Source organism: Zootoca vivipara, chromosome 3 (assembly GCF_963506605.1).
Source record: "Zootoca vivipara chromosome 3, rZooViv1.1, whole genome shotgun sequence".
NCBI classification, from domain to species: domain Eukaryota; kingdom Metazoa; phylum Chordata; class Lepidosauria; order Squamata; family Lacertidae; genus Zootoca; species Zootoca vivipara.
Window position 1 is genome coordinate 17,830,711 of NC_083278.1, and position 20,178 is coordinate 17,850,888.

Below are 20,178 nucleotides of genomic sequence, written 5' to 3' on the forward strand. Positions count from 1 at the left end.
GTGCTGGAAAATTCCTTCCTGTTTAGACGATCGACTCCATCTTGGCTGATCTTTTCCTTTGTCTTTTAACTCAGTCACAAATCCATTCTTAGTTCCAATTTAAATAGTTCTACCTCATTTTCAGTCAATTTTTACTTTTCGCAGCAATACAATAAGTCCACCCGATCTTTTGACAGTTTGACAGCTTTTGACAGCTGTCAAAACACTCTTCCCCTTAACAATGCTGTACCTCAAGGGGTGCCGGACTCGGGAGCTGAAAAGGTTCCGAAAAGTCTTTCTTTCTCTCGGGTCTACCGTCCCTGAAACTTTTTCGTCATTCGGCTTGGATTTATTTATAGCGCCTCCCGATTTGCCATTAGGAAGAGATCGACTTCCGTTTCTTTAGAATCTCTCCTATTTTTCCAATTGATGATTTTAAAGTCCAAATAAAAATTCCACTTACTTTATGGAAATCTTTTATTTTGTTTGGAAGAATCCGCCGCTTGCCGGGTCAGGACTCGGAGCTTCACTTCTTGGAGGTAAGATGTAGCCCAAAATGGCTCCCGCAGTTCCACCCCGCCGGCTCTCGATCGCTCTACTGAGCTCTCGGACAGCGGGGGATCCGCAAAACGGAGCAGCCGCTGGGCGCGTGAGTCACTGGGACTCTCTACCCGGTGTTTTTACGGGGAGCCCACTCGCTCTGCGGACTTCCCCCCCTCCGCGAAGTCCCTGCGTCCTTCTCTCCGCCGCGACGGACCAGAAGCCTGTCTGGTGTGTTTGAGGACTGGTGGTGGCCATCATCCAACCCTCCTCTTATATGGGTATCCCCTTAAGGGATCCAGCGGTCGTGGATCCCGTCCGATGCCCTGCTGGGGGCCATGGCACGACCCCCGGTGACACCAGGGGGAGCTTTCAGTTGTATTTGCATCAACAGGCTCCTCCCTCGGGGTGTTAACCTTATATGACAGCCCCCCCCCCCGCTCAGCGGGGTGGAGTCATGCTTGCTAGGGTGTCCAATGCCTAAGCCAATACCTCTCACTTGCTCTAACCAATAAAGTTGTGGCCTTATTTTACCCATTAACTCAAATCCATGTGTCACTGTGTCTTTATTTCTCATGGGGGGACGGGTCCTCGAACCGCAATGTATCATTTGCGTGGTTTAAACTTTGACTGTAAACTATCAGGGAACCTTTGTTATTGCAAAGAATTCAGTAGCATTTAGTACAAGTATTGTTGCAAGCAACCTGGAGATGAAAGCATAGTCTGATGGTAAAGGCCAACTGAACTTTTGAAAACCACTTGATCTTTATATAAGGAATGCAATGAAGAGACATCCTACCAAACTAGGTTAAAAAGTGGCTGAGTGAAGGCCACATTTTGTCAGGATGACAAAATAACATTTGAAGGTGACCCGGAAACAGGTTGTTCCATCAATTCAGCCCATCCAGACCTAAATGGGTACATTTTGTTAGCATCCACCTGTTTCGAAAGGCAACGGAGTGCACCTCTGATAGGCAAAGTCAAACCGCTGGAGAGTCACAGCTTCGCTGATGTGGTCCAAAGGAAAGCAGAGCAATTCCTTTGGCACCAGCTTGGCTGCAGGAGTTGATGGAAGGAGGCATACAAGGCACCATTCAACCAGAACAATAACCGCTTTATAACACACAGAGTGGCCCTGTATGTACTGGCCGCATGTGTGCATGTATGCATAAATAATAAAGAATTAAAATTGCTATGAACTGTTGTGGTGACTCTGAGGTTTAATCTGAAATCAAGTTGGATTGGAGTTTGTTAGCGACTTCTCTAGCGACTTCTCTTTCTTGCCTCATGGATGTTGGCAAATTGGATTTTAGAAAGACAAAATAATATTAGAATGGGAGCTGTCAGGGATGCATAAGGGAAATGGTGTTTTAATGATCAGGAACATTGCAAAGCCCTTAAAAAATATATTGCGGATTTTTATATTATGGGTGTATGTTCTTTATTATTTGATTAATACCATTGCCTAATACGTTTGTCATAGCCTGTGGCTAGAACAAGAAACTTATGAACTTGAATTATTTACAAAAGGGCTATGCTGACATGAGTAGGAAGTGAAGGGGCTAAAACTGCCAGCCAAACAAACAAACAATCCTTCTCATTTAATTATACAGAAAACATCTCCATCAAAACAAACTTATCCTCAAAATCAAATCTTTTTATTTTCAATCTCGGGGCATGCAAAAGATTTTAAACACAAGATTTTTTTTACAGCAATTGCATTGAAGTTTTATCTCCATTACCCTTAAAGATAGTGATAAATGTTTTTAAAAAAAGATAATTATAGAAATTAGCTGAATTTTAAAAGAGCACACACAAACAAAAAATGATGTTCAGTACCTCCCCTTGGCTTTGTTTTACTCAAGACAATGTGCAAGTGCTAAATAGGAATAATGTAAACCAGCACAGGGATGCATTCTCTATTAAAAAGGCCACCCATTTAATCTCTAGGGTGAACATTAACTTACTGACACCCATTGTTCCCCAGGAGCCTCTGTTGCCATAACAAGGGCTCTGAGCTGCAATATATTTTTAGAAGCCACCGACTGGAAGTGCCAATCTGCCGTTTAAATAAACCTTTGCCCAAGCTTAATAGTGAGAGAGCAGATTACTTCACCGCAGTCATCTAAACAAAATGCAACTCGAATTCACCAAGAAAAGTAGTGAGGGTCATTCCAACCCCCTATGTTAAGTGGAATCTGAAAAGAAACCTGACGAATGTGTGTGCTGCGGGTAAGGTTCAGCAGTTTATTTTAAGCTGCGTGGGCAGGGATTGCCATATTGTGATTATAATATAACCCGAGAGTTCATAATAATTTTGCCTCCCTTTAGTTTTGCCCCATTCTCCAATCTCATAAGGTCATCCTGAATCTGAGTTTATCTTCTGAAGTATTAGCTACCCCTCCGAGTTTGGTGTCTTCTGCAAATTTAAGAAGCAACTTCTCAACCCCTTCACCCAAGTCGTTTATACAGATGTTGAACAACACCAGGCCCAGGACAGAACCCTGCAGTACCCCGCTTATCACTTTCCCCCCAGCATGCTGACAAACCACTCTTCAAGCTCAGACAGTCAACCAGCTACGAATCCACCTAACAATAACATCATCCAGCCCACATTTCACCAGCTTCTCCTTAAGAATTATCATGGGGGACTTCAGCCTTACTGAAATCAAGATATGTTATGTACACAGCATTCCCCTGATCTACCAAGTTCATATAAAAAAGAAATGAGATTGGTCTGGCAAGACTTGTTTTTGAGAAACCCATGCTAGCTCTTCATAATCACAGCACCCTTTTCTAATTGTTCACAGACCAACTGATTAATTATCTGTCCTAGGGCCAGGGTTTCTTTTCAGCTAGAACTCATTGGAACTCAGTTCTGGCACCTCTTAGGTGGGCACCATTGTCATTATAAGAGAACAAGAGAGATGTTCACGGTGAGTTCCGGCACCTATTTTTCTAGAAAAACAGCACTGCCTAGGACCTTTATTTGTATTGAAGTCAAGCTGACCAGTCGGTAGTTGCCACCCATCTAATTTCTGAAGATCGGACAACATTTGCCCACCTCTAGTCTGCAGGGACTTCACTTGTTCTCCAGGAATTCTCAAACACAGAGGCTCTGAGATGACGCCTGCAAGCTCCTTTAGCACCCTTGGATGCAGTTCATCAGGCCCAGGAGATCTGAATTCATTCAAAGTAGCTAGGTGTTCCCTCACTGCCTCTTTTCCAATCCTGGGCTGTAGCTCTCTCTCTCTTCCATTGCTTATGCATGCCCCTTTTAAATCTCAACTAATTTGAAAGCTCCTTATGCAGCCACGTGGGTTTATTTAGATGCCTCCCACTTTTCTTCCTTAGTGGAATTGTTTGTGACTGTCCCTTCAATATTTCACCTTTGGGAAACTTCCATTCATGATGACTTCCCTTCTTTTTAAGTATTTTTAATCAGTAGTTCCTTAAGCTTTTTGAAATCCATTTCCTCTAAATTCACCCGATGTATGGAAGTGAGAGCTGGACCATAAAGAAGGCTGATCGCCGAAGAATTGATGCTTTTGAATTATGGTGCTGGAGGAGACTCTTGAGGGTCGCATGGACTGCAAGAAGATCAAACCTATCCATCCTGAAGGAAATCAGCCCTGAGTGCTCACTACCAACTTGAGTCTGACCAAACTGTGGGAGGCAGTGGAAGACAGGAGTGCCTGGCATGCTCTGGTCTATGGGGTCACGAAAAGTCGGACACAACTGAACGACTAAACAACAATACACTCAGCTTTCCCTTTCCTCTGTGACACTTTAAAACACACACACACACACACACACACACACACACCATAATACACTGGTTGTAATGGACAAAACTACAGGATATAAATAAGAACTTGGTGTTTATAAGATTATAAAAAAGAAGCTGTTCAGAGGTAGTATCTGCACATTGAGTCAAGCAAACTAAACCTTAGGAAAACTTATGAGTCAAAGTGTCAATATTGGGCACCGAAAAGGAAAAAACAACATTTAAAGATTTTGCTAATGTTTACTCAGCATGTATAGATTGTTTGCCTTTAAGCAGGATAACAGAATGTTGGCAAGTTCCTTTCTCCCCAGCCATCCTAAATAATGTAATACAAGCACACGTGTGCACACACAGAACTTTAGTGATGTATATAAAAATACAACTAATATATCCTATAGCTCCATAACTAGCACTATATGTGCAATAACACATGTTGCCGGTGAAGCAAGAAGATGCATTTGGGACAGAAACTGGTAACTGGCTGGAACAACGTGTTAGTGGCGGAAAATTATTATTATTTAATCAATCAATCAATCAACTTCAGAGTTTGAGGCTAAGTAAATACACATGCACTGCTTGAATTATTCCAAAGGGAATAATTAAAGAACTGGTTAAGGAAAGGGTGCTGAGAAGCTTTAAACCAACAGCCACTTAAAAAAAAAATCACATTCTGCTGCTGAATTTCCAGCAAATTACTATCCTAATTATTCCAAAAAAAAAAATGTTGAACAAAGAGGTTCCATTGCATCTTTAGATACATTTGAACACACCTTCGTTAGCTACAACAGCGAAATTATACTTTGTAGGTTGGTTGTTCTCAATACAACAGGATACAATTCTTCCTAAATTCCTTTTGTCCCCCTTCCCAAAAGCCCTTTACTGGTGGTCAAGTTCTGTGGTGTGCTGTGAACTGGAAGATTGTTCAGTTGTCCATGAGATCTCTCCTAACAGCCAGGACACCAGCCACGGAGGCTGCTTATCAGTTTTCCTGAGCCCTTTTATGCGCTCAGTAGTGGTTATAATCAAGTTTCTAGAGCCCAATAATGGAAAGCATTAGGAGGAATTGGAACATTTATCAATACATACAGTCTGTGTGATGCAAATAATCTCCCATGAGTTACTAAAATCGTGTAGGCAAGAAAGCCACCATTAAATACTGATCTCCAGCAGATTCTTCTTCTTTGGCAATCACTCGTAACTGAGTAAGACTGTCTTCCATGAACACAGTCTTAACGGTGTGTCTCTAGGTGACTGTGGAGGCCAATTCTGGATCCACACATCCTTCCACATAGGTTTCCAGGCGGGAGTTGATAATCACGAGGGTTTGCCAAGTGTGGCTTCCTCTTAGCACGTTTCTCCCTGTCGTCCTGAGTTCGAGTGTCTTCAGAGCCCACAACACTTTCTCCAACTGGAGCGCTTGCAGGCCAGTGTTTCCCAGTTGTTGGCGTTTATACTACATAACCTACGGCACGCAACCAACAAGAAAACTGAAAAACTACAACACAACCTGGAAACTAGTTCAAATACAGTGGTGCCTTGCTAGACAAATTTAATTCATTCCACGGGTCTTTTCTTATAACAAAAAATTCGTCTAGTGAATCCCATAGGAATGCACTGATTTTTATTTTTATTTTGCCCATAGGAACACATTAATTGAATTTCAATGCATTCCTATGGGAAACCGCGATTCGCTAGACGAATTTTTCATAAAATGAATTCGTCTAGCGAGGCAACCTCCGCTCGAAAAATCATTTCGTTAAGTGGAAATTTCGTTAAGCAGGGCATTTGTTAAGCGAGGCACCACTGTAGTTATTTTTCCCTTCTGCTGCTGCAACATAACAACAACAACAACAACAACAACAACAACAACAACATCCTGCCCATTTGGTTGGGTTGCCCCAGCCACGGACATATCAAGGCTCTCCAGGTTGCCAAATGCCTTGCTCCAAGGCAAAGGACCCCAGAAGACATGTGGTCATTTTGGAATTGACAATGGGTGAGGTTGACTGCCATGATTGCCTGCTCTGCTGCCACTTTGCCAAAGTTGATGAACTACTCAGGCAGCATAAAGGACAGCCCTTCAGTCAACCACTGCCTATTTTGCCAGAGTGTTATCGACTGCCATTTTTCCCTTTGCAGGTATTATGTGGGCGGGCTGAGGAAGGACGCTCATAGAAAATGCTTGCGTGCACCCATTCTTGTGCTTCTAAAGTCACCAGTCAAGCAAAGAGTGGAAATACATAAGGCTACGCTCAAAAGTTCACTCCCAAGTTCTCCTCCTCTGAGAGCGCCTCAAAGTTTTTGTCCCTGAACAATCCATCAGTTCTACCACCAAAAAAGGAAAGGTTATTTTAAGGCAATTATTTCCACACTGAGGTATTTTTCGAGGACTGATACAACTGATAAATACACACAAACCCACCTAAAAATGAAAGTCACATGAAACTTTTGCTTGAGGTCAGCGTATCATGCTTTTCTACACTGTGTGGGGTCATGGGCTTACCAGCAAACATTAATTCTCAAGATCTGCTAATAGTTTGAAGCCTAAGGGGTGCCTCCCCCGCCTCCCAGTGCCAAAGTGCTAATGTTTGCCTTAGAGCCTGACATTTGACCACAATGATTAGCAGCCATTTGACTAAAATATCGTGAGGTCTCGGGTTTCGCTTGTCAGCCTTGAAGCCACAGGAGGAAGAGTTCAGGTGCAAAAAAGCCAAGCGGTAAAGAAAAGAAAAAAGCTAATGGCAAATATTAGTGCTTCGCTTCAGAAACTGGATCTCATAAGTGGTTTGAACAAGACACTAGTTCTGAGAGTTTCACAGATTCTAGCAACAACAGTAAGTTAATACCTGTATTAGGACCAACTGTCTAAGTAGTGAGCAAATTCATTCCATCTCATGTTTAGATGTTATTCTGAACATCTGAAGTTAGCTCTGCATGGGGAAGTTTTTAATGTTTGATGTCTTGTTGTGTTTTAATTTGTTGGAAGACGCCCAGAGTGGCTGGGGTAAGCCAGTCAGACAGATGGCATATAAATAAATTACTATTACTATTTACTACTACTACTACTACTACAGTACTTTTGAGGGTTTTTTTTCTAATGTTTCCCCCACCACTGCAGCTTTGCACTACCTTTGACAGAAAACAGTCCAGGAAACAGCAAAGATATATTCAAATGTTGTTTCAAAGCAATTTGGTCAATGCTTCACTTCCTCGTAGAAGGTATCTACCAATCCAAATGTTCAGATTATAGAGTGTAGCGTTCCTGTATGTTTTGAGAATATAAGTTAGACTCCAACAGGCAAGGACATTTCCAACCCACAGTCGGAAGTGTTGAAACTTTAGTAACTCGACAATATTGCTCTTTGAATGTACTGTCTTCTCCGAATGTACCATGTATAAGAGGCCCCATGTATAAGGCAACCCCTATTCTTCTGAATCCAAAATTAAGAAATCAGGCTAGAACCCGAACCCACGCCAAAGCCTGGACCTGAACCCAGGCCACCCAGGCCAGAGCCCAAACCCAAGCCCAGTCTGCCTGAATTTGAACGCCTGTGCATTTACTATCTGTGTATAAGATGACCCCCAATTTTTGACTTTTTTTTTAGCAAAAAAAAATCTGTCTAACACACGGAAAAATACTATATACTGGCTGTAGCTGATCACTGCATGTGTGTATCAATTGTAGCTGATCACTGTGTTTATAAAAATCCCTCTCACGTTAAACCCCCCCCCACCCCACCTCCTTTCATATTATATGTTTTCCCTTCTGCTGCCAAATGTCTGGCTTGGTTGACCTGTGCCAGTAATTTGAGTCTATCTGTGTTGTATGAAGTTTGACATGATGCTTTGCTTTGCTTTGCTGCTGCTCTTTTAGCTGTGGCATGCAGCTGCTTGGATTATACAAGCTGACATGCATTGATTATACATGTCCTACATGCAAGCCTTGGGGCTTGAATTAGACTTTCGAGTTCGTTGCAGCCAAGAGCCTACTACTTTCTCATGGGTCAGCGGCAAACACAAGTTGATTGAGCCCACAGCTAGGAAACTCTGTAGATAGCCATACGAAAATGGATTTGCATGGTTATACAGTACCAGTTTTGAAAATCTACAGAACACACACAGATCTAGGAAGGAAAGAGAATTCTCCTACAAGCTAGCGCAGTTGCTGTTTGTGGCTTCTCATACTCTTGTTGCTTTTCTCATTTCTGTCATTCCTTCAAGACGCAAAAAAGATATCTGCACTTCAAAATGAGTACAGTGGTACCTCTAGTTATGAACTTAATTCGTTCCAGAGGTCCGTTCTTAACCTGAAACTGTTCTTAACTAGAGGCGTGCTTTTGCTAATGAGGCCTCTTGCTGCCGCTATGCCGCCGGCACACGATTTCCATTCTCATCCTGGAGCAAAGTTCTCAACTCGAGGTAACTCTTCCAGGTTAGCGTAGTTTGTAACCTGAGGCGTTTGTAACTCGAGGTACCACTGTATCCCCCCCCAAAAAAAACTGGTATACCTCCTTTCCCCAGTTATTTCATGCACAACTGTGCATCTCCTTTTATATGAATCATTGGCAGCCGTCTGTCTCGAGAGACAATGGAGTGTTCTCTGGGGGGTGGAGCATGTGAAGTCAAATGCCTGTGTTAGCAGCACCAAAGTGACCCCCCCCCCCCAGGTTGCAAGCCTGGGGCGATGTGTATGGAGGTCCCGGGCTGCCCTGTTGACAAAACCAACCTCTTGCCTTTGCTGACGTGGTCAAAAGGAAAGCAGAGCAATATGCTTGGCTGCAGGAGTTGCCGGGACGAGGTGTACAAGGCACCATCCAACCGTCTTAGGGGCTCCACTCCGAATTTGTGAGGAATTTACTCTTTAGCCTTTTCTTCTCTCGAAGATATCCCAAAAGGCAGTGGAGGTTTAGGATCTCCTGGATGGGCTACTTTTCCAGGTTGACGAGCCCCACCTTCGTCTATCTACAACATGCGCAGAAACCGCCTTCTTGACTACTGGTCTATTCTGAGCAATCCACCAGAGCCTGTCTTCTCATGAAGGGCCAGTCCCTAACTCACTGACGGTTTGAGACCCATCGGCTACCCTCGCCTGGTTTAGCCAGCCAGTCAAAGCTGTTTCCCGGGGTGTGCCTGCTGTCACATATTGCCAGCTTCTAGGAGCCACAGCTGAGAGCTGAGTGCAGGGTGGGGACCAAAGGTGGACAAACTACCCCAGAAGGAACATAACCAGAGATACTACCCCTCCCATAACACCTCATACACCCCTTTAATATGAAGTGTGTCATCTTTACACCAGAAGGACATGGAACAAAGGGAAACAATGGAGTCATCAACAACCTACTAAATATATAATAAAAATCTGCTACCGTCAAACCTCGGTTATCTAACGTAATCCGTTCCGGAAGCCCGTTTGGCTTCTGAGATGTTTGACAACCGAGGCACGGCTTCCGATTGGTGGCAAGAGCCTCCTGCAAGCAAGCGGAAGCCGTGCCGGATGTTCAGCTTCCAAAAAACATTTGAAAACCGGAGCATTTACTTCCGGGTTTTCAGCATTCGGGAGCCAAAACTTTCCAAAATGGAGGCGTTCGAGAGCTGAGTTTTGACTGTACTATCAACTTATGGACAACTCAACACTTTTGACCCAACACTGATTTTCTGTTTTTAAAAAATCACATCCCAGAGTTCTCCAAGGTGAGGCAACTGCATAATATTTTAATGTTGCTTATAAGATATTCTCATTTCAATACCTTCTTACCTTGGAATATATAGTCTACATTCTTATAATCTCTTATAAGTCTTGGGCATATAAATTGTTGTTGTTTGTTGTTGTTTAGTCGTTTAGTCATGTCCGACTCTTCGTGACCCCATGGACCATAGCACGCCAGGCACTCCTGTCTTGCACTGCCTCCCGCAGTGCAATATAAATAGGGCATATAAATAGTCTTGGGCATATAAATAGGAACTGTGGTAAGATTTACAGTATGCTTCAACTCTCACAGAGCACAGTGTATATATATATATATATATATATAGATAGATAGATAGATAGATAGATAGATAGATAGATATAGATATAGATATATATAGCTATCGCTTTGCACACACAAAGCGGTCACGGATGTCAATGGAGCAAGTATTAGCATTGCAAGATGGGAGCATATTAGCAAGTCAATTCCACAGTACCTTCTATCATTTTCATGCCGTGGGGGACTTTACAGTGTCCAGCATGCCCTACGACCCAGATCGGATACTGTCGATTCAGGCAAGAGTACAAAGCTTTCAAGAAACTCCGGTAGTAGCCTGGTAAACCTGGATTACCTGCAGATAAAGCAGAGAAAAAACAGAGAGGAAGTCTATTAAGACTAAAGGTCATAAACTGAAACACAATGGTCAAAAGACTGCAAAAGCCACATCATTGCTAATGGACCATTTGGACTTGCAGCCAACTCATGCATCGTTGCCACATGTTTTTCACAATGCTGACCCCTTTGTATTTAGAGATTTTACTTTCTTGGGCTCCTTGATCACTGCAGATAGTGACAGCAGTCACGAAATTAAAAGACACCTGCTTCTTGGGAGAAAAACAATGACAAACCTAGACAGCATCTTAAAAAGCAGAGACATCACCTTGCCGACAAAGGTCTGTATAGTTAAAGCTATGGTTTTCCCAGTAGTGATGTATGGAAGTGAGAGCTGGACCATAAAAAAGACTAATCGCCAAAGAATTGATGCTTTTAAATTATGGTGCTGGAGGAGACTCTTGAGAGTCCCATGGACTGCAAGAAGATCAAACCTATTCATCCTGAAGGAAATCAGCCCTGAGTGCTCACTGGAAGGACAGATCCTGAAGCTGAGGCTCCAATACTTTGGCCACCTCATGAGAAGAGAAGACTCCCTGGAAAAGACCCTGATGTTGGGAAAGATGGAGGGCACAAGGAGAAGGGGACGACAGAGGACGAGGTGGTTGGACAGTGTTCTCGAAGCTCCCAACATGAGTTTGACCAAACTGAGGGAGGCAGTGGAAGACAGGAGTGCCTGGCATGCTCTGGTCTATGGGGTCACGAAAAGTCGGACACAACTGAACGACTAAACAACAACACAATCAGCTTTCCCTTTCCTCTGTGGCACTTTAAAACACACACACACACACACCCCATAATACACTAACAACTAGGTAAAGGTAAAGGGGCCCCTGACCATCAGGTCCAGTCGTGTCCGACTCTGGGGTTGCGGCGCTCATCTCGCTCTATAGGCCGAGGGAGCCGGCGTTTGTCCGCAGACAGCTTCCGGGTCATGTGGCCAGCATGACAAAGCTGCTTCTGGCGAACCAGAGCAGCACACAGAAACACCGTTTACCTTCCCGCCGGAGCGGTCCCTATTTATCTACTTGCACTTTGATGTGCTTTCGAACTGCTAGGTGGGCAGGAGCTGGGACCAAGCAACGGGAGCTCACCCCGTTGCAGGGATTCGAACCGCCGACCTTCTGATCAGCAAGCCCTAGACTCTGTGGATTAACCCACAGCGCCACCTGGGTCCCACACTAACAACTAAACAACAACAAAAACCTCGGTTTAAGAACAGTCCAGTTTAAGAACTCCGCAAAACTGGAAATAGTGTCCCGGTTTGAGAACTTTACCTCAGTCTAAGAATGGAATCCGAATGGAGGAAGGGCACCGGCAGTGGGAGGCCTCATTAGGGAAAGCGCGCCTCGGTTTAAGAATGGTTTTGGTTTAAGAACGGACTTCCGGAATGGATTAAGTTCGTAAACCGAGGTACCACTGTACTTGAATTCAACTATTGAAGCAAGAAACACCTCAATGGGGTATGCTGCCATTCACAGAGGGTAAGATTTTTCACTTTAAACTTAAGCGACCCAATATAGATCATAGAGATTGTGATGTTACATCGTCAGTCAGATTTAGATCATAGAATTGTGGAGCTGGAAGGGACCCTGAGGATCATCCAATCCAACCCCCTGCAATGCAGGAATGTACAGCTGTCCCATACAGCAGGCACGTCCAACTTCCAAGAGACTGAGATCTACTCTAAAAATAAACTGGCAGCGATCTACCCATTGGATTGGCGAGAGCTTCTTGGGGGGAGGATAGTCAACCGGCTGAGGCTGTTTTTAACCATTTGTCTATGTGATGAGTCTACAAAAAGCAAATAAAGAGCATTTACGCTGAAGAATATGCCTCCTATATGAGAAAAAAATGAAGTAATTACTCAAAAACAGTATGTCCAACAAATAAAATTCTGGGCTTAACTATGGGGACCTGCAACACTAAAATCCCCCTCCCCCTTTTAAAAAAAATATAATGGCTTTCATTCATTTTTTTCTGGTATTGAAGCACGTGATATTCTGGTTCATTTCAACAAGTTCAACTAGCTTTAATTAGCCTTTTCTTTAAACCCCGTCACAAACGTGTGTTTCCAAATACCTCTATTTAGCCAAACATACTTGGATTGAATAAAGGTCTTGCAAGTTGTTCTACCGATATGCAACAAAACCTGTGGATTCATGTAATATTGGGGCAATTTCTCTTCCAGTGACATGGAAAATCAAAGTGTCCAACAGTGAAACACACTTTTTTAAAAATATATATATTAAAAGTGCATCATTGCTGTCCCTGGGTTTACTGCAAATAGGTGTGTTCTCCAACAACAACAATAATAATCAATGCATCTTCTGAAGATTATTATTATTTCAATCATATTCCTAGCACCAGAGAAAATATAAAGGTTTACATTGCAAAAGCTTTCCACATCATTTTACTCTTTACCATTAATTCTATAGGGCAGTATATTGAATATTCTCTCACTTCCACCATCAGTTAAACAGTGAAAGGAAGAAGTGTTTGCATAACCCTTGTTAAGTAATGTTTAGATAATCCTGCTAAGCTTTGTGTTCAATGATGCATGCAATTTATGGCACCTGTGAAGTGTGTGTGTGAGAGAGAGAGAAAAAAAAATACTGCCTGGGGCAAATAGATCTATGCCTGAGATCTTTGAATTTTGGATTATCTTTTTTACTTCTTGCCTTGGAAAACGTGTTTCTTGTGTGACAAATTCTGTATAAACATCACTTTGATATTGGGTTGGGGGTGGAATTGTCAACCGGTGGCAATATCGGCTTTTTCAACTTGAATAAATCTTCATAAAGTTGTTGAAATTCAAATGAAATTTCTTGTCCAGTTCTGCTAAAATGCCTTTTAGAAAGGAAACAGCTAAACAGACACAATTGGACAGCATCTGCTTAGTCAAATATATGTATTTGTGTGTGTGTGTGCAACAAGGTTTGCGAAAGAACAAGGCTGGACAGCAACTAATTATTTCCTTCTATCGGTCCACGATAGGTGTGGTACGCTGGTTTGACAGCCTAGGACAGCGTGTCCCTACGGAGGGTGGTGAAGACAGCACACCTAGATGTTATCGCGGGAGACCATTGCCTCATAAGAGCGAGGAACATTCTCAGGGATGACTCACACCTTTTTAATCTCCTGCCCTTAGATAAGCTGCACCAACAGGTTAAATAACAGTTTCTACAAGTGTAAACAAGTGGTACAGTGACAATAAAGTATTTCTATTTCTACACACACACACACACACACACACACACACACACACACAGAGAGAGAGAGAGAGAGAGAGAGTGTTCCTATCATCCCTGCTCATCTGAACTGCCACTGTTTAGCCATCCCTGCTGTGGAATCATAGATTGGTAGAGTTGGAAGGGATCATGAGGGTCATCTAGTCCAACCCCAGGCAATGCAGGAATGTTTTGCCCAAGTTGGGACTCGAACTCACAACCCTGAGATTAAGAGTGTCAGGCTCTACTGACTGAGCTATTCCTTGGAATTGCTACCGACCCTGAAAACCGCTCCAAAGAGACAATGCCAGCAGAGACCAAAAATAATGCTGTCAGAAAACTGAACGAGCCCATAATATATTGCTTATTGAATTACCAGACTGTTTATTGAGGTTGGACCAACGTTTTCCAGCGTTTCTGCCACGTATCTACAGCCAGTATGTGAGCAAATCATCTTCAGAATTTGGCAGTGTGGTATGCAAGCTAATCCCAAGCAAAGAAAGTTCATTCTACAGTAGTTTGATCACCTTCCTAGGGATTTATTTTGGAAAGGGATCAAAGTAATGCAATCTCAGTTGTCCTGTTCTGCAGAACTAAAATCTAAGTCCACAATTAAGAGCGTTGTGTGCAGAAGAAACTCTCAAATGTTTCGTTCCCTGTTAATATCCAACAAAAGAGTTTTGTTGCAGCGGGCTAATTGCCATTATCTCTCATTAAAAAAAGACTTAGTCACTAAAAAATTATGCCATTCACAGAGTTGTGAATGGCATAAGAGTGTTCAAAGGGGCTGAAATACACCACAAACAATCACAGCACTTGTTGGGGGGGGGGGGGTAAATGACTTTGAGTTTTTTTTTTACATAGAATCACAGAATTGAAGTTGGTTAGGGACCCCAAGGATCATGTGGTCTAAACCCCTGTGGTGCAGGAATCAAGCAGTGTTTATCAGTGTTGTGAAATAAATCAATTGGGTTAAGAAGTAGAGTTTACCAACAAAGTCTTATGTAACCCCCTGTAACGGTCATTTAAAGACACCGGACCTTATTACAGGAAACATAAGCATTAAAGGAACAGAAACAAATTGAAGCATAGTGTTTACTATATAGTTTATAATACAGCAAATGAATCAGATCTTGTTACTTTTATTTCAATATAAAAGTATCTCTGACTGGATCAGTATCAAACGTTATTTCGGTCACAGACCAGCATAAGATAAAACATACGGATAAACTGGACACATAAGACTTAAAACAGGTAAGGGATAAAACCTACTAATTAAAAGGTGATTATACTACACATAACTTATCAAAAGATAAAAACATGGACAAATGGTTAAAAGTGACTATAAGGGAGTCCTGTTTTTATTGTTTGATGTTTTGTCGTGTTTTTAATATTCTGTTGGGAGCTGCCCAGAGTGGCTGGGGAAACCCAGCCAGACAGGGTATAAATAATAAATAATAATAATAATAATAATAATAATAATAATAATAATAATAATAATAATTATTAACATAAAGGAGCACAGGTCTTGCATTTTGGGCCTTCAGTTTAGGCCTAGTTTGTGGCGCAAGCCATCTTTCAATGAACAGATCTTTGACTGGTTTTGTACCACATCTACAATACCACAAGCTTATCAATTAAGCTTTCAGTTAAGGTATTTCAATTAAGCTATCAATGAAAGTCATTCCTTCCTCCCTTTCTCACTTGCTCAATACAACCGTACCCAAGTCTTCCTCCATCCAAGTCATAGCTTGGTTTAGTTCTCGGAATCCAGAAAACGCGCGCACACAGAAAAACCCCAAGTGTCAGAAAACTTACCTGGAATAACCAGAAACAAGGCTTTGGGGGCCCTTTCCCGTTTCCAGAGATCTTTCCAAGGCCCACACTTAATGACTTGTGTAGCTAGTCCATAAACGTAAGTGAACTCTTCGTGCAGCGGAACTTCAGGTTCTGATTTCATGCTTGCGGCTGAAAACAATAAGAAAAAGCCTTGAAATGTATCTAGCTAGACAATAAGAAGCCCTACAACCTGAGCTTTCTTGTAAGCAAAGGAAGAAGTGACTTGTAGCTCCTGTGTGGCCAGGCAACAACCATGGCAAGAGTTTCGACAAACATTCATATATATGGGAAGTTCAGAGCAGCTGACATAAGTTCCTTCCCATGCAATGGCTGCAATTAGTGCAGAATGCTGCAGCACAGTTGCCAGCAGGAGTGGAAAAAAACACATAGGTTTTTTGTTTTTTTTTGCTTCAACAGTATTACAACAGAACATGGCCCCAGGTCATTAAACAACCCGCCTGCAAGCGGGTGAGCTTTAAATTAAGGAGCTTTGAGGTTTGAGGTTATGTTTTCTGTGAACCGCCCTTCTTTTCTGTGAACCTCCCTGAGACCTCTCGCGTTGCAAAAGCTCTCTTCCATTTCTGCAATCACTTATCGGGCCAATCCACCACGCAAGGGAAATTATAGGGTGTCCAGATGCAACAGTGGACACAGCAACAAATCTTGGCAAGACATTGTGGGTGAGCAGCTCCCTTGTCTGAGAAATGGGTTAGTTGTCTACCCTGGATGGGATTGCACTCTCCCTGAAGGAGCAGGTTCGCAGGGCTAGTGAAGTCCATGGCCTAGGGACAGGGGGACGTGGGCTGTATAGATTCCAAAGGATCAGGTGGAAAGGGTTTGAGGGCGACTTTTGGTGCCTGGGCTTCCTCATTCCTGTATTAAAGGAACAGATTTTCCTTGTGAAGTACTAAGGATGTTAATACCTCAATGCACCGAGCCAGATTCTGAAAGCCAGAAGTCCCCAACAATTTAGAACATTGGCTATGTGTCCCCCCTCCCTTTGTTGTGCCTCATCCCTGTGCTGCCCCCCCCCTGTTGTGAAAGGCCCCATTATGTTTATTTTTTTCCCTGTGGCCTACTGAATGGTGTGGCCTACTCAGTTTTCCCTGCTTGGCAATGCTGTGGCCTATTGAAAAAGCTGGGCCTTGTTGCTGCAAAAGGACTGTTTTCAGTTGGTTGCTGTGGAATTTTGTGATGTCATCTGGCGACGCAGCTTTGGAGGCGACAGGGTGCGATCTGCCTTTCTATTGGATGCTGATGGAGTTTTCAGAGCTTCTGGTGGTGATGTCTAATTTGGGCACCACTTTTTGTGTTTAATCATTATTTTAGGTGTGAAAGGTGTGGTTTTTAGGAATTTTTTAAATGACAGATCCCTCCCTGATGGGCATGGAACGTTGTGGCCAAATTTGTTACATTACAGTTCAGCAGTTACGGAGAAAGGCTGTGACCTCCGTGCGTGCAATGCCTACTGGTGTGTATATATATATATATATATATATATATATATATATATATATATATATATAATATCTGCATCTCTGGGTTATTTGTGGGGCTTGGGAATTTAAAATATAGTCCGGCCCACCACATGGTCTGAGGGACGGTGTACCGGCTCCCCGCTGAGAAAGGTTGCTAACCCTTGATTGAGAAGGACAAATATTTTATTTGTGAGAAGCAGAAAACCACTGTCTCCGGAAACACTAGTGGACCTCACTCATAATATATGATCGTCTCCACTCCTATCATTCAGCCCAGACATTGAGATCCAGTTCCAAGGGCCCTCTGGTGGTTCCCTCCCTGCAAGAAGCAAAGTTACAGGGAACCAAGCAGAGGGCCTTCTCAGTAGTGGCGCCCACCATGTGGAACGCTCTCCCGTCAGATGCCGAGGCAATAAACAATTACACGACTTTCCATGCTGCATGGAAGCTTGTTTTCTCTTGCACCAGAGGGTGGGACTGGAACCAATGGCTTCAAGTTACAAGAAAGGAGATTTCAACTGACATCAGGAAGAACCTTCTGGTGTTAAGAGCTTCTTGACAGTGGAACGGACTTCCTCGGGAGGTGGCAGCCATCCGTCATGGATGCTTTAGTAGATATTCCTGCATTGCAGGGGGTTGGACTAGATGACCCTACAATTCTATGATTCTGACACATTCCAGCCAGGCCAAAGCACTTGAGGAAGGCACAGAGCAGGGTCAGAGGGATCATAGCCTGCTCTGGGGAAAGTCCTATAGGCTGGATAGAGAACTCTGGGGTACCACAAACAGCCCCTAGCCTTGAGGTCCCCCACCTCTGGCTCCCCCCCCCGCTTTTCAATTTATTTATTTATTTATTTATTTATTTATTTATTTATACTTTTCCAGCTTCTACATTTCACTAATTTTATACATTTCACCTTTACTGGGACTTCTGCTTCTTTCCATTTTGGGGCAAGTTATATTCTTGCCGCTGCAGTAGCAAACCCTGGCTTAATCCCCTGAGGTTCCTAAAACTGCGTGAAAACTATGCTAATAAACAACAACAAGAGAAGCACATAACGAAAGGGCAAACAATAACCTTTGCTGCTGAAGGAGAGTCCAAGGAAGGACTGTCCTTCCTTGGAGGTATTTAAGCAGAGGTTGGATGGCCATCTGTCATGGATGCTTTAGCTGAGATTCCTACATTGCAGGGGATTGGACTAGATGACCCTTGGGGGGGGGTTCCAATTCTACAATTCTATAAATTGGGGGACGGGCGTGGGAATTCTCCCCACCCCAGAGAGGCTGTTTTTGGTCTGGCCGTTCACAACATTTGATGAATTATTGTATTTTAATATTTTGTTGGAAGCTGCCCAGAGTGGCTGGGGAAACCTAGCCTGATGGACGGGGAATGAATGAACGAATTATTATTATTATTATTATTAAAGCTACTAACACGAGTTTGCCCAAACTGCGGGAGGCAGTGGAAGACAGGAGTGCCCTGTCCATGGGGTTACGAAGAGTCGGACACGACTAAACATCATCATCATCACTACTGTATTATTATTGTTTTTATTCCTGCTTTCCCCCACTGCGCAACGGAGAGAGGGAGAAAGCAAAGCGGCCAAGGATCGGAGAGGAAACATTCAGCAGCCGAAGAAAGCCCAGCGACCAGGAAACAAAACACCTACCTTGCCCGGATCAATCCCTCCGGGCGCTTCCCGTCGCTGACCGAACCAGGCAGGGCAGCAGCTGAGCAAGCCGGGCGGAAGCGGCCAAGCGGCCGGCCCAACTGCCCTACGGCGGTCGAAAGGAAGCTGCTCGTCTTCTCTTCCGCCAGGCTCGGAGAAAACTGATGGGCGGGCTGCGGAGCCAATGCGGAGAACACACCTCATGGACATCCCGCCCCCGCCGACGTAATCGGAACGCCCCAGCTGGCTGCGCTACCCCGGCGCCGCTGGGGCTTCTTGGAGCCTTTGGCCAGCGTGGGTTTTGTCTCCCGTATGTTGGGAAGATCTGGGTTAGCTGGGGAGTTTCGCCATTCGCTTAAGCCAGTGCTTCCTGCGCTTGGGTCTCCAGCGGTCGTCGGACTACAACTCTCATCATCCCTAACTATTAGTACCATTGCTCATTTATGATGGCAGTTGTAGTCCGACGGCTGTTGGAGAACCAAGCGTGGGAAACACAGGCTTAAAACTGCTTGCAGGCGGAGGGTGAGTGGGAATCCCATTGCGAGGTTATTTATTAAGATGGCATAAGTGTGGAATGGGGTCCCCTCCCCAGTCCCTGCTGTTTTGAGGGCTATCAGGATTTTGCTGTTTATTTTAACACCATGTTGAAATAAATTCCAATTAGGTCGATTTAGTTAAACCCCTGGCCTGTTATAGAAAAAAGTGGGGTTTATTTTATTTTATTTTTAAAAAAATATTTACAGCCCAACTCTCCATTAAGGGATTCAGTGTCCCCCAAGTCGGTTACCAGTCAGAGAAAAGGGAAGCATTTTTAAAATTACGTTTCCAAGAAATTTCCACATGCCTTTCAAGACATAATAGCCCCCCCCCTTTTTACATCCCACTCCCTTTTCCATTCTGTTTGTGTTTCTCTCCCTCTGCTGCACCCTATCTTCTATCTCTTAAACCTTAAAAACACTATAGCCTTTAATCTCTTTAATGCTCATAGTTCAAATCCTGGTCAAATGTTAATCATTTAATAACATTTCCTTAAATATTCTGAAAAGGGTTTCTATTCTTCCATGAAACCTTCGTCATTAGGTCTCTTATTTTAGCTGTTAACCTTGCCAATTCTGTATAGTCCATCACCTTACTTATCCATTCTAGCAAGGAATATATTTTGTTTTCTTCTGTCACTACAGAGTTCCCCCATGGCCACTTGAAAGGTGGTGAGTACCAGAACAAAGTGCAAGAACCTTTAAAGACTTAACCAAAGACCACCCAAAAACATCATACACATGTCACAGAAAGAGGCGG

At 43.4% G+C, this 20,178-nt stretch overlaps 1 protein-coding gene across 2 annotated transcripts in view; it reads right to left on the bottom strand.

Annotated features, from left to right (window-relative positions):
- LDAH (lipid droplet associated hydrolase) overlaps nt 1–18,988 on the bottom strand; it is a 107,373-nt gene extending 88,385 nt beyond the window's left edge. Inside the window, exons 1-3 of one of the 2 annotated variants that reach the window (XM_060272438.1) lie at nt 18,883–18,988; nt 15,714–15,863; nt 10,490–10,624 (exon numbers count right to left, since the gene is read on the bottom strand). In XM_060272438.1, coding sequence (XP_060128421.1) covers nt 10,490–10,624; nt 15,714–15,855 — 277 coding nt within the window. In that variant the 5' untranslated portion in view covers nt 15,856–15,863; nt 18,883–18,988. Of the gene's footprint in view, nt 1–10,489; nt 10,625–15,713; nt 16,102–18,882 lie in introns of those variants that run through there. The other variant, XM_060272439.1, reaches the window with a different exon arrangement.
- Nucleotides 18,989–20,178: the final 1,190 nt, after the last annotated feature.